Source organism: Limulus polyphemus, unplaced genomic scaffold (genome assembly GCF_000517525.1).
Source record: "Limulus polyphemus unplaced genomic scaffold, Limulus_polyphemus-2.1.2 Scaffold5415, whole genome shotgun sequence".
Classification (NCBI taxonomy): Eukaryota; Metazoa; Arthropoda; class Merostomata; order Xiphosura; family Limulidae; genus Limulus; species Limulus polyphemus.
The window spans coordinates 25,616-38,441 of record NW_013671025.1 but is presented as its reverse complement, the minus strand read 5'-3'; the positions used below and the strand labels follow the sequence as shown (position 1 = coordinate 38,441).

The 12,826-nt window shown below is 32.6% G+C and overlaps 1 protein-coding gene across 3 annotated transcripts in view; it reads left to right on the top strand.

The window, feature by feature from the left end:
* Positions 1 to 12,826, top strand: part of LOC106472545 (vacuolar protein sorting-associated protein 35-like) — a 56,854-nt gene that overhangs the window by 26,862 nt on the left and 17,166 nt on the right. For all 3 annotated transcript variants that reach the window (XM_022401108.1, XM_013933197.2, XM_022401109.1), the window contains 2 exons: positions 9,165 to 9,381; positions 12,166 to 12,359. In XM_022401108.1, the coding sequence (XP_022256816.1) occupies positions 9,165 to 9,381; positions 12,166 to 12,359 (411 nt within the window). The remainder of the gene's footprint in view (positions 1 to 9,164; positions 9,382 to 12,165; positions 12,360 to 12,826) is intronic.

Genomic DNA, 12,826 nt, shown 5'->3' with positions numbered 1-12,826 from the left:
CACAAGTGTCAAAATACTATAATCAAAATACACCTTTTAATATTTCATTACTTATAAGAAACTTTAAATTGATAAACTTTTAGAAGTTTGAAAGAGAGTATTCTCTTTTTTCTTCTTATATTGCCTATTACTTGCTATATAACTTACTACAGTGATTCATGTAAATATCTTGTCATACACAATTTAAAATTACCTTGTCTTGCAACTTTTATGTATATAAAGCAACAAATGTTTTAAACATAGTTTTCCACAAGACTGGTACAGTAATAGCCATAGAGTAGTAACTCAAATGCTGGAACTAATCTGGCCTCCAGTGGTGAATTTTACAACGATTTCTTAGACATGCTTGCTGTACTGTCTACAAATGTTTGTTACTGTGAGTCAAGAAAACTAAATATAGCATAATGCTTCATGCTTTAATAACTTAGATAATGCTTGTGAAGAAGTGGACCACATTCTTGTTCAATGTTTGTGAACATTTTTGGATGTAGAAACATATTGGATGGAAATAGTAGTTTATGGTGTAACTTTAAAGCATAGTATTGTTATTGCTCATCTAGAAATTTCATAAAAACTGATTTTGTATGGTGTGTGTGACGAAAAACAAATGTAATGCATTATATTGAAGCTTTTATATTTAGTTTCTTTGTATATATATTTTTTTCTTCCCATTTCTGGACCATTTAAACCAGGTATCAAGAAGAAATTTCTGTTTAAACATGGCTAACATAGTTTAACATCAAGCATGGTACATAACTAACAATTAATGCACTGTATCTTAAAAACTTGAAAGTTATATAATATTTTTAGTTAGTTGATTATCATTAACTTTTGATTAAAGCATATTGCCTACATAAGTCAGAACTAAAAATGAACTCAGTAATTAATATAGCTAATTTAATATACCAGTTTAATAATGAGTATTCAATATCATAAACATAAAACTTGTAATGATTAGAATACATTGATTCATCAGTTTGGTACCTTTGATTTTAGCAATGTTTTAGTCTGTGTAAATAGTAAAGGAGAATTTGATAATACAAAATTGATTACATTTACAAATGCAATTAAGTACTCTAAACTTGACTTTTTACACATAAGTTAACTATACTTTTCATGATTTCATCCTCAGAATTATCTTTTCACGTATTTTGGTGAGATGAAGTGATTTTATTCTGATAGAAAGAGTTTTAAATTGCTCAGAAGCATTAATTGTCTTTATCTCATCAGAACTGCTATGCAAACTATTTTGGAATTTGTATGATTATGTTACTGGAAATATGTATTACCACACAGTTGTATTTTATGTTTGCTTCTGTTACTTTTCATTGTGATTGTTATTCTAAACTTGTAATATCTGGTGATTTCTCAATGAGTAAGAAATAAGTGATATTCTGCTCATTATTTATATGCAACAAGTTTTTACTTACAAGGTTCATTTTATGTGTAGGTTGGTATGTTAAATTTCATTTAAATCTAGAGGTCAAATCTATATTATAAGGTCTTTGTCAAGTGAGTTGTAATTATTATGTTGCTGTAGTCTCATAATGTGAGAAGATAATGGCTCAAACAGAGATCAAAAGTATCAAAATTTATATAACTGGATCTTTCTACAAGAAATACACCAAAAGTTTTCAAAAATCAGGTGATTGATATGTTCTTTATATTTCTAGTGAGTTTCAAGATTGAAGATTGTTGAATGCTTAAACATAACTAGAAGTTTTCCGATTAGCTACCCTCCATGTGCAAACTTTTTCTCAAAATGCATTCCACAAGCCTTCTTCATCCCTCTGTTGGAATCCAATATTCCAACATGTTTCTCATGCAAAACATGAATAATTTCTCCACTAATAGGAGAGTACTACTATCATGGGACACATGTGATTCCCTACTACCAAACCATCACTTCTCATTTGGCAGCTGTTGAATGCAGATCTTCTTTATTTCATCACATTGAAGTGGTTTAACTTTCAATTTTGCTTTTGCTTAATATCTTTATTTTCCTACTTCATTTCTTTGAAGTTAATTTGATTTCTGAAAGCATTTATTACTTGTGTTAGCCACTTATTTCTCGCATTTGACACATGAATTCCGACGTTACAGTCACCACTTTGGGTACATCGCGTGTCTGATCGTGGGCGATCTATAGAGGGATTTATCATTGGGAGATCATGCGTTATATGAGCCAGCTTGTAATGCCCCACTTCCTCCAGAGCCTTTCACACGTGGCCCGAGTGACAAGATTCAATGTTTACTCCCCCCCCCTCCCCAGAATTTGATGCACCTTTCCATTCCCTGCCTGATGATTCTGTTTTCCTGTCATCAGTTTTTCCTAACTTTATCTCTCAGGTATGTGATGTTTTGTCTCTTGCTCCTGTTTCCTATGATTCTCGACCTTCCCTTTCACATGAATCCTCTTCCAAACCCTATTTAGTTTTCCCTGTCCCCTATATTCAGGTTCACGATGAAAATTCTGCCTCTCAACTGGGGGATGGCATTAGTATGCCTCCTCCCCTAAGGGCTTTGGATCAGTCCACCCTTGCTAATCATTGGGCAGACTCTCCTTTTCTCGACTAACAGTTGTTGGTTTCAGTTCTACCTGTATGGGACTGAACCCTCATTATCATGTCCAACTTATCCAGGTTTAATATTCTTCTCTTTGTCTAACCCTAATGACCCTTTTGTGGTACCTCCACCTCCTGTCTGAGGCTTTTTGCAGGAATCCTGAGGAGTTTTTGGTAGATATCCTCTCCCTCCTTGCTTCCACATTGGCTTGTCTGTCGTCTTCAGCTCTTGTGCTGCAAACATATTTTGTATGTTGTTGGGACCTTTTTGGCTGTGACATTGTTTTGGTGTGGCCCCGTCTACTGGCTCCATATCTTTGGGACCTACACATGGCCTTGTTTTTATGCTGTTTTGTGTCTGACATGGTTCCAGAGTCTGTGGAGTCGTTGGTGGCCTCAGTCTATCAACAATCCACCCTTTCGCATCTGGTGGCCCTCTCCTTCCCAACCTCTACCTGTCCCCTCTTTCCGCAGTGCCTCTGTTTGACATTTTTCAAGAAGATGCACGGTACATCAACAACAGTACTGGTGACTACGTGGTAGGTTCAGGCCCAATTGGAGCTTGTCTGTCAAATGTCGTTCATCATTGGAGCAATTTTCTCTCCAATGTCTGGGTTCATAAAGTTCTCTCGGAGGGATTCGTTATCCCCTTTCTCTCCCCTCCTCCTTTATCCAGTGTTCCAATCCTCTTTCTTTCTCCTCGGGATCTCTCAACACACTTCTCCAGTCCTTCCCATGTTGAACCATTCTTTCTGACCCTGTTGGCCGTTGAGACATCCGTTGCTTCTGGACTGGGACATTAACGTGGTCCTTCATGCCCTTACTTTACCTCTGTTTGAACCTATTTATTCCTGTTCCATGTTTCACCTCTCCTTGAAGGCATATTTTCTCCTCCTTTTGGCTGCGGGTTTCGTACATTGGATATTTTTGCTTTTAATGTCACTGGGACTTTGTATCATTCCACCTACCTCAGCAGCTCGCAAAGGTCACTCTTCCTTTTCCCCAATATCTCTTCCCTCTTTCTCTCATCTCTACCTTTGTCCTGATCCGGATAATATTTGCCCTCCGTTATTTTTGCTTCCTCAGGGTATTGCCTGCCACCTGTGGCTATTCAACAGACTTCAGCACAGCTTTGACACGAGGTAAGTCCTTACTTATGCTTTCTTTTCTTTCAGGACCTTGGCTTCAACTTCTTTTTGGTTCCTGCTCTGTGGAGAATGGTGCTTGACAAGGTATTTTGTCTGAACACTGAATGGGTTCCACATAGATGGCTATAACCATTCTGAGATATATTTATACACAAACAAAAATCCATACTGTACTCCATGTTGATTGACACTCTTTGTCCATCACAAGATCACTAGTGTGTGAATAATTTTGTGATATTTTCTTCCTAACAATGACTGTCCTGGACTGTACCACTCATGGACGGCATGGGTAAAGCAACAGGGGATTGCTCTCAGTATGTTCTGCTTCTAAAAATAGGGTTTTGTGATCAACCACTGCACTGTCTCTGGTGTAGCATTTCCTTCGGATTCTCAAACACACATTTCCCCCCACCACTTCTTCCAGTGGAGTACGAGAGTTCTTACCATTTACCAGTTCCAAACTGCTGGGGTGATTGACCATGGAGGCAACCTGCTGACTGGGTTCCACAAAGATGGCTATAACCAATCAGTTCAGGGCTGGGTGGTGGTTTTCTGCCGGTGTAGAAGGAGTTACAAGATCCTCCAGCTGAGTTATACATACCCAGAGTGAGATGCCTAAATGCAGTTCACCCTTCTGATTGGGTGCTCTCCTCCTACCCTCATGTGGATGTCAGTTCCTAGCAAGTGAGGTTTTGGAGGTTGAGTGAACCACTCACATAGGTTTCGGGTTGTCCATCTTCTCCCCTCGACTCTGTCTTCTGTGTTGTGGGTCGCTGGAGGTATACATGGCCTAATTTCGCTTCTGTCCTGAGCATTCCCTAGATTTCAGAATGAGGAGGATGTTACAGACCTGTGGATGTTTCGGACTGGTTTCACAGTCACAGGGGTTGATTGCTTGCTATGAACTTCCCTTGGAAACCAGATAACACATTCCCATGTCCTTACCTCAATGCTCACCTGTGACATTTCCTGGAGTCAATATTATACAAACATTGATGACTCGATGGCTTGAGGTGAAGATTGTATGATCCTCATCCTACCTTTGCATGGATGTCGGTAACCTTGCGAGTGAGGTTTTGGATGTAGTTGACTTATTGAGTATGGTCCGACGTACCTTAGCCACTCTACAACGTGGAACACAACCTTCACTACCCTCTTTCATTACGTGGATTTCAGTGTATCTGTTTTCTCTGATTGGGATCACATTTCTGACCTATCCTCTCCCACATAGATATACTCCCTTTATATTCTGCCATGTTTTGATCCCACCTGTTCATTACAAAGAGATACCTGGTTCAGAAGTGGTGTGGTGCCCCTCCTCAGATCATCTGATCTGTTTCTCTCATTTCCAGGGGTGTCCTTCGGATGCTTTTGGGGCATACACCTGTTCTTCACCCACACTGGTCCCTCCTCCTTTTCAATCTGGGATTTTAGCTAATCTTGTGAGTGGAAGGAGAGTACCTTATCGGAAGTTATAATTTTCCTATACAAAAATGAATTTCCGATAGGTACTTCCCTCCTCTCACACTTCCCACCCGTTCCCCCCACAATATTCCTGTGCTAGCATTTTCTGCCACATTTTGAAATGATGATTCAGTAGTGGCATGTAAAGGGAATCACATGCATCACGAGATAGTAGTGCTCTCCTATTGATGGAGAAATGACACATGACGATTTACATGAAAGACATGTTGGAACATTGGATTCCAACAGAGGAATGAAGAAGGCTTGTGGCATGCATTTTGAAAAAAGTTTTGCATATAGAGGGCAGCACAAAACGAGAATAGCTAATCTTATGCGTGGAGGGAAGTACCTATTGGAAATACATTTTCATATAGAAAAATTATAACTTTTGGAATACACAGACTAGTGATTTTTTTGTAGAAAACTGTTTTGATATGTATTTGTTGTATAACAATGAAGGTATATATATTTTCATGCTTTTTATCCCTAAAGTTAAGTTTGGTTATCTCTAAGTGAAAGAAAGTATGAGAGGAAAAAATAGGATAATAAAATTAACTAATCTTGATATTTATGCTTATTGACTGACTGTTGGAATTTGCTCTAACTACATGCTTCAGTAATTATGTTAAGTCTGTCATTTGTCTTATCTAACCCCCTTTATTTGCTTTCTGGATACTTTTTGTCACTTCTAAGTATAAAACATTATATAAGGAAGTTTTGCATTTGAAAAACTGTTGAAAAACAATTCTTGGAAACAGTTTATAATATATATATCTTTTAATCTTTTTCAATTAGGTATTGCACATCTTTTTCATCATTCAAACTTAGCAAAAACTATGTTGATAGTTTTTTGTTTTTACTTACTCTTTTGGTAGTTATGCAGTTCACAATAAGTTACGTGTTGGAAGTGTTTGATTCTTTCAAAATCTGTACTCTCCATGCTGCTAACCATAAACATTAGATTAATACTTAATACTATTTGAATATTAAATCTTTCTAAATAATATAAAATTTATAAAGAAATAGCTGCCTTCTAAAAGTGCTCAAACTGTTGTGTTTTTTTCTGGTTTATTTTTTGATCCATTGTGATTTCATGGTATCGTGAACAGGATTAGAGTAATGAGTAATGTAGCTAAAAGAATTACATGAATACTATAAATAAAAACTAATTAACTCACTCAATACGGGCTCAGTCAATTTGACCACCCAAGTGACCTTTTTGTACTCATTTAAAGTCTTTATAGATTTAATACTTATAACTCTCATTATAGTGTGTATATTTTAATGAAATATACAGTTAATATTACAAGTCTTTCACATACAAAAAACATATTTTGTAGTGAAATATTTTAAGTATAATTTTCATGTTAAAATTAAAAATACTTTTCCTCATCTCAAAAATGTCAAATTTCCCTTGTGTAATCCCTGAAATCTTCTAAAGCAATTTCAAACGTTTTTTTTTCAGTAAAACTTTATACTTTGTCTGTTATTTTTTCTACCCTATCTCAGAACAGGATCGGTCAATTCAACTAACCTCGTAACCACTAAAAAAAAATCAAAATAAACCTAAATTACCCTTTCTTTTCTTTCTAGAATGACTTCAAATTGTAACATGAAACTACATTTGTTTATCCTAAGTATCTCTAAGTTCATAACAGTATATATCTATTTATAATTAAATATTATTCTTTTATTGCCCTTTGAACCATGTCTAACTACTATCCATGCCATTATAAGTTGTAAATCACTTGAAGAATGTGCAGCTCACGTTACGCTATTGAATTACATTATCCATTATCTGCTTGAGTGTGTGCCTCGTGAGCCATTTTAATTATATTATTATTATTATTACTTATTTTACCTAATCTAGTCTTAAATATCTTAAAAAGATCTGTATTTTTAGATTTTAGTTACTTTTATAATAATAAATAAGAATAAATATGAAAAACAAGAAATAAAGTACTTACCAAATCTTCTTTTTTCTTGCCCTTGACTGTTGAGGACAGTTTAGCCTGATTTTTTATAGTAATGCACTTAATAACTTTTATTTAGTTAAATAATGCATCAAAGAATATAGAATAATAACATGCAAAAAGTAGACAAATTCCCTTACCTCTCAAAATTTTTCTGGCTTTCTAACTATGTGACAAGAGCTGTTACTAATTCATCCAAGCTAGTTGTTGACTTTCCCACAGGAACGAATCTTGTACTGTGAGTGAAATTGATGATATTCTGTTTAACATTATACAATACATCATTTGATAGATGAAAACCTCGACTGTCTATTGGTTCTAGGTAATATATAATGAAATGTAAGAGAGAACTATCAATGAATTGTGAAAGAGAGGATGTGAGAGGAGGGGGTCTGATTTTCTATTCGATAGCTCTGTAACCAAACAAAATTGAAGACTATAAAAATTATGAATGCACCAAAAAGTTTAGAATAATGCTAAGATTTGACAAGGAATATTTCTATAAGGTTTAGGCAAAATTTGATTGCTGAAATATGTTAATATTTTTCTATTCCAAAAGTGTTTGAGAAAAATTTGAAAACTTAAATGATAAGGTTGTGATAAAAATTCTGAGCCATTGTTAGTGCCATATCATAAGTTATAAAATACAGAATGACTGAAAATGTTAATGTGCATAAGAAACAAATAATACAAAATATAAGGAACATACAAATAAAGTATTTTTGAAATCATATAGAGATTAGAGCTTGACTTGTTTACCAAAACTTTAAAATTCTGTGAATGCTGTGTTTATTTCTTGTGTTAGTCTGAATTTAGTTGCATCTGTTATCTAGTAAGATAATAATAAGTACTTCAAACTCTCAATACAGAACGGTTGTTATAATTATAAACAATAATATATTATTTTTCGGTGTATTTTCCATAATAAATTAATAATTCACTTACATAGGTACAGCTAAAAGGGCTTGCTTGTTTGTAAAAAAAAAAAAAAAATCCAATTTCTCGACCCTTCTGCAAATATTTACTTCTTTTGTGATTAGTTAACAACATTAATTCAAAATATGTTGCTCTATTTGAATTTACACATTTAAATAGCTGCAGTTCTCTACTTTTACCACATCATCTCCCTGTTTGTTTTTAAAAAATGGGATAAGAGATGAAAGTTAGAGAATAGCTTTCACAAAAGTTTTGTTAAACTCTATAATTTAAATTTTTGCTTATTAAATATTGTATTGTACAGTTTGTTAATCTATTGCAATATTTTATCAGCAAAATCACTATACTTATTGGTCAATCATATCTTCCATCCTTTATCTCTATCTCTCCTTTAAAAAAAAACAAAAAACTTCACTGCCTTCCAAAAATTTTAATTTTTGTACCCAATATGTCAAATTTCAGAGAGAGAGAAATAATTAAAGTTTGACAACTTTACACCATTTTATGTTTGTAGAAGTTTATTGTACATATTTTTAGCATTTTTTTAGTTACTTATTATCTTTGTTTCACTGATATGAAATATACTTAATAATAAAGCATTATGAAAAACTTCATGATGCATCCATAAGGGGCATATTTTAGCTTTTCCACAGAAAAATAAATGAATAAAATATATATATCTTTTTGTTTAACTTAAAGTGTTCATTTACCAATAAAGTAATATATGTGAGCAAAATAAAACTATTCATTTAAAATTAGAGAAGTAAATAGTTATTAAATTACAGTGTATACACTAGGGAAAAGTAATAAATACTAAATGAATTGAATCACAGTAGTAATTACTTGAACTATAAACTGTTTGAGCATTTGGTACAAATTTAAGTGATCTATTTAAACATTTAAGATTATGCAGCACACAATACTTGTATAATAAACATGTTATCATTAACATTTATGATCATAATTTAATAACATTCTGTCATGAATGTTTTTTCCCTCCTGAAGATTTTTGTTATACATGGAAGATTATACAACTTGTTTACAAATTGTTTACTTCTTCCTGTTTTCATTGTTTTTAGACATGCTGAGACTGTTGGAACAGTGAAAGATTCTGTTGATTTCATCCTCATAAACTTTGCTGAGATGAACAAATTGTGGGTGCGCATGCAACACCAGGGGCACTCCAAAGAAAAGGAGAGGAGAGAGCAGGAGAGACAAGAACTGCGCTTGCTTGTTGGGACAAATTTGGTTAGACTGTCTCAGTTGGAGAGCATTGATGTGGAAAAATACAAAAAGGTTAATTGTTGTTTCTGTAACTTTTTTAAGAGATTAAAACTGAAAATTGTTTTCATGTAATTTAGATGTTTTTTTTTGTCATATTTATAAAAAGATTTGTCTGTGACTTGCTGCATTATCTATTTTTTAAAGTATGTATACTGTACTTAAAAAAAACAGCATTGTCCCATTGAATGTAGGACAGTAAATATTAATTCACATAATAAATGTTAATGTGATCAAGTGCATTAGTAGAACAATTTGAACTCCTAAAGGAAGTGGGTATTAATTGGAAATAAGTTATTTTTGTTATATTTAGGTGATAAATTTTATTCACATAGGATAAATACATGCTGTCGAGTGAGACTTTGCTGTCATAATTTCTTTACAACAGGTGTTAATTGAGCTTTGGAAATTAATTACTTAGTTTGGATTTATTTATTATGTTTTTCGTTCCACTTATTTCTAAATAGTACTGTTTATATAATATTGTGCATAGCAAGATGAATACATAAACAAAAAACATTTACAAGAGAATACATAAAAACTTCAAGGTTTCATAAGTTGCCAAGGCAGGTTTGATTTAAGCAAAATTGTGATATATAATAAAACATATAATAACATTGTGCATTTCATATCTTATACAATGATTTTAGTTTTGAAAAAAAAAATTATGTGGCTTTTCTGCATATAGTTCTAGAATGAACTCCCAGTTCCTCAAACAGTAATGAGTCACAGCCATACAGTGTTTCAGGGTTAAGTATTATTTTAAGATTGATAATATCCTAGTGAAATTTCAATCTTTAAAACTAATATAAAATCTTGCGAACAGATTTTTATGCATGGTGAAATTGCATGAAAATTAACTAATGACTAATATGAACACACACACACTTATATTTTAAAAGTTGAATAATGAGACTATTTTAAATGTTTTGCTAAAGAATGTCTAAAACATTATTAAATATTCTTTTGAAATTGTTACTTATTATTTGAATCCCAGTATATATTATTTAATACATACTTAATTACATAATGTCCAATATTCCCACATATCATTCAGTAGGAACAATGCATATTTGTAGTTTTCAGATTGTTTTACTATTACTGAAACAGTGAATAGATAGTATCAGTTTTGCAATATAACAAACAACAAATGAAAAACCGGATTAATGAACTGATGGAATAGTGCATTTTAATCATCATAAGAAAGAATGTAAGAACAGTATATTAAGGTAGCTATAGGGTTTGTACAGTTCATGAAAATCCTGGAAAAAATTGTTGGTTTTTTAGTAAAAGATCCTTGAAAATTCTAACCTTATGGTTTCCAAATTTCCTATTTTTATTGACAACAAGCCTTACCATTGTGTTTATCTTAAATTCATGAAAAAAATATTTATAAAATGTGATTCATAAAATGTGAAATATGCTGAATTGACAACACAGGCTTGGAACTATGTATCTCCATTTGCAAGCATACAGGTGTAATGTGATTATTGCTAGAATGATGTTAGCTTAAAATAAAAACTCATTTGTCAGAAACTAAAATCATAAACTGTTTGCTAGGATAAAGTTTCAGAACTTGACTAATAAACACTTAATAATAATCAACAGTTTTTGTAGCATAATGTCTTATCATTTATTGCTAAAAATTCATTAATGAAGAGAGAGATAGAGAAAAGAGTTACAAATTGAAATAGCTATTGTATAATAAGTGTCATAAACCTAACTGCTGTGCATGATATGGTCAAATATTTGCCATTAACGACAACCCATCAGCTTATACCTGATTAGTTCACCTGCTATTTATACATTGATTGATCTTGGCCAGAATATATTTAGTGACATTTTAGTCCATTGATAATCATTTAAGAGAGAGTATTCAGCTTTTGAGGGACAACTAGGACTGTAAATACAGTTTTATGATGTACGTTATTGATATTTTGTTTCTTTGTGCTCTTATTAGTTTTTTGTTTCAGGTATAAAATGAATAAAATGCTTAATCTGGTTCATGATTTTACTTGTAATCATCATACCCTATGTTGACTGATACATATGGCAATACCCTTGACAACAAATAAAATTATTCAGAATGTGCAGGCTGATAAACACATTGAAAGATAAAAATTTATTGACCTGCATGGCTTCCATTTCTTTGGAAATTTCTTTGTTAGGTGGAATTGCAGCAGTAAACTGAAAAAGTATTGGAAAATAATAGAATACAAGTGTGTGCAAAAATCAGGAGATATACAACTGCTAACAACAACTTGAGTGTGAATCTTTGCTTTGTTGGAATTCTGACGTGTTGTGATGCATGTTCAGCAGCCAATCAGATACAAGTTGACTTTTTGTCCCAATGACAGGTTGAAATAATTTATTCAATAAATAATATTTCATGATTAATACATACTAAAGATTTTTTAGAACCAGCCAAAGCACAGTATTTGGATAAAATACACAAAGCTTTATAACTTTGTTGAAATAAAGTTGTGTTTTTTGCAATAGGAAGTTACCGTCCATTTCAGTTTACTCATCGTGAATACTCTGTCTAAACAGTCTATCAAAGAATAACTTTTCTCTTGTTTTGTTTTTTATATTTGTTCTTTCTTATTCTCACTTCTAGTTTTTATAACTTTTTTTTTGCCATTTTTCACCCTTTTTTGATTTATCACATAACTTTTTTCTCCAGTTCTTGCCTTTTGTTTGAAATTTTTATCACATTTTTGACTTATTGCATTATTGGTCATCTCCACTGCTCATCATTTGACTTGATTTTTTCTTCTCTCCCAAATTTTTTCTTTATAGATAGTTCTTCCAGGGATCCTAGAGCAAGTTGTGAGCTGTAGAGATGCTATAGCACAAGAGTATTTAATGGAGTGTATCATTCAAGTTTTCCCTGATGAGTTCCATCTCCAGACTCTGAACAGCTTTTTGAAGGCTTGTGCTGAGCTCCATCAGAATGTCAATGTCAAAAACATTATTATAGCACTTATTGACCGGTATTAAGAATTTTTCTACTATAATAGATTTTAATATTTCATAAGAATAAAAGTGTAAGTGAAATATTAATTTTATTTAATAAAACTATTTTTTACAAGCTAGTACTATTCATTTTAAAGTGTACTCTTATACATATATAGTTCATGTAATATGTTCTCAAGTACCAGAAAATTTTTAAAAATTCTCAATTTATATTGAAAATAGAATATCTTGTGTGTGAATTGTAATTATTCTATAGTGTTTGTGTAGAACATTTCTAGTCAGATCATTTCTGTACAATTACTTATTGCTCACTCAAGATAATTATAGAAATACTAGCGGAGACCCGCAAAACCTTTCTGGCCAAATTAGTATCTTTATCGTAACAGTACTTCTTTACATATAACATTCCTAGCACAATACAAACCAATTGTAATCGTAGACAACGAAATGTGTAAATCCACTTGAATATAGGTCGTACTTTATA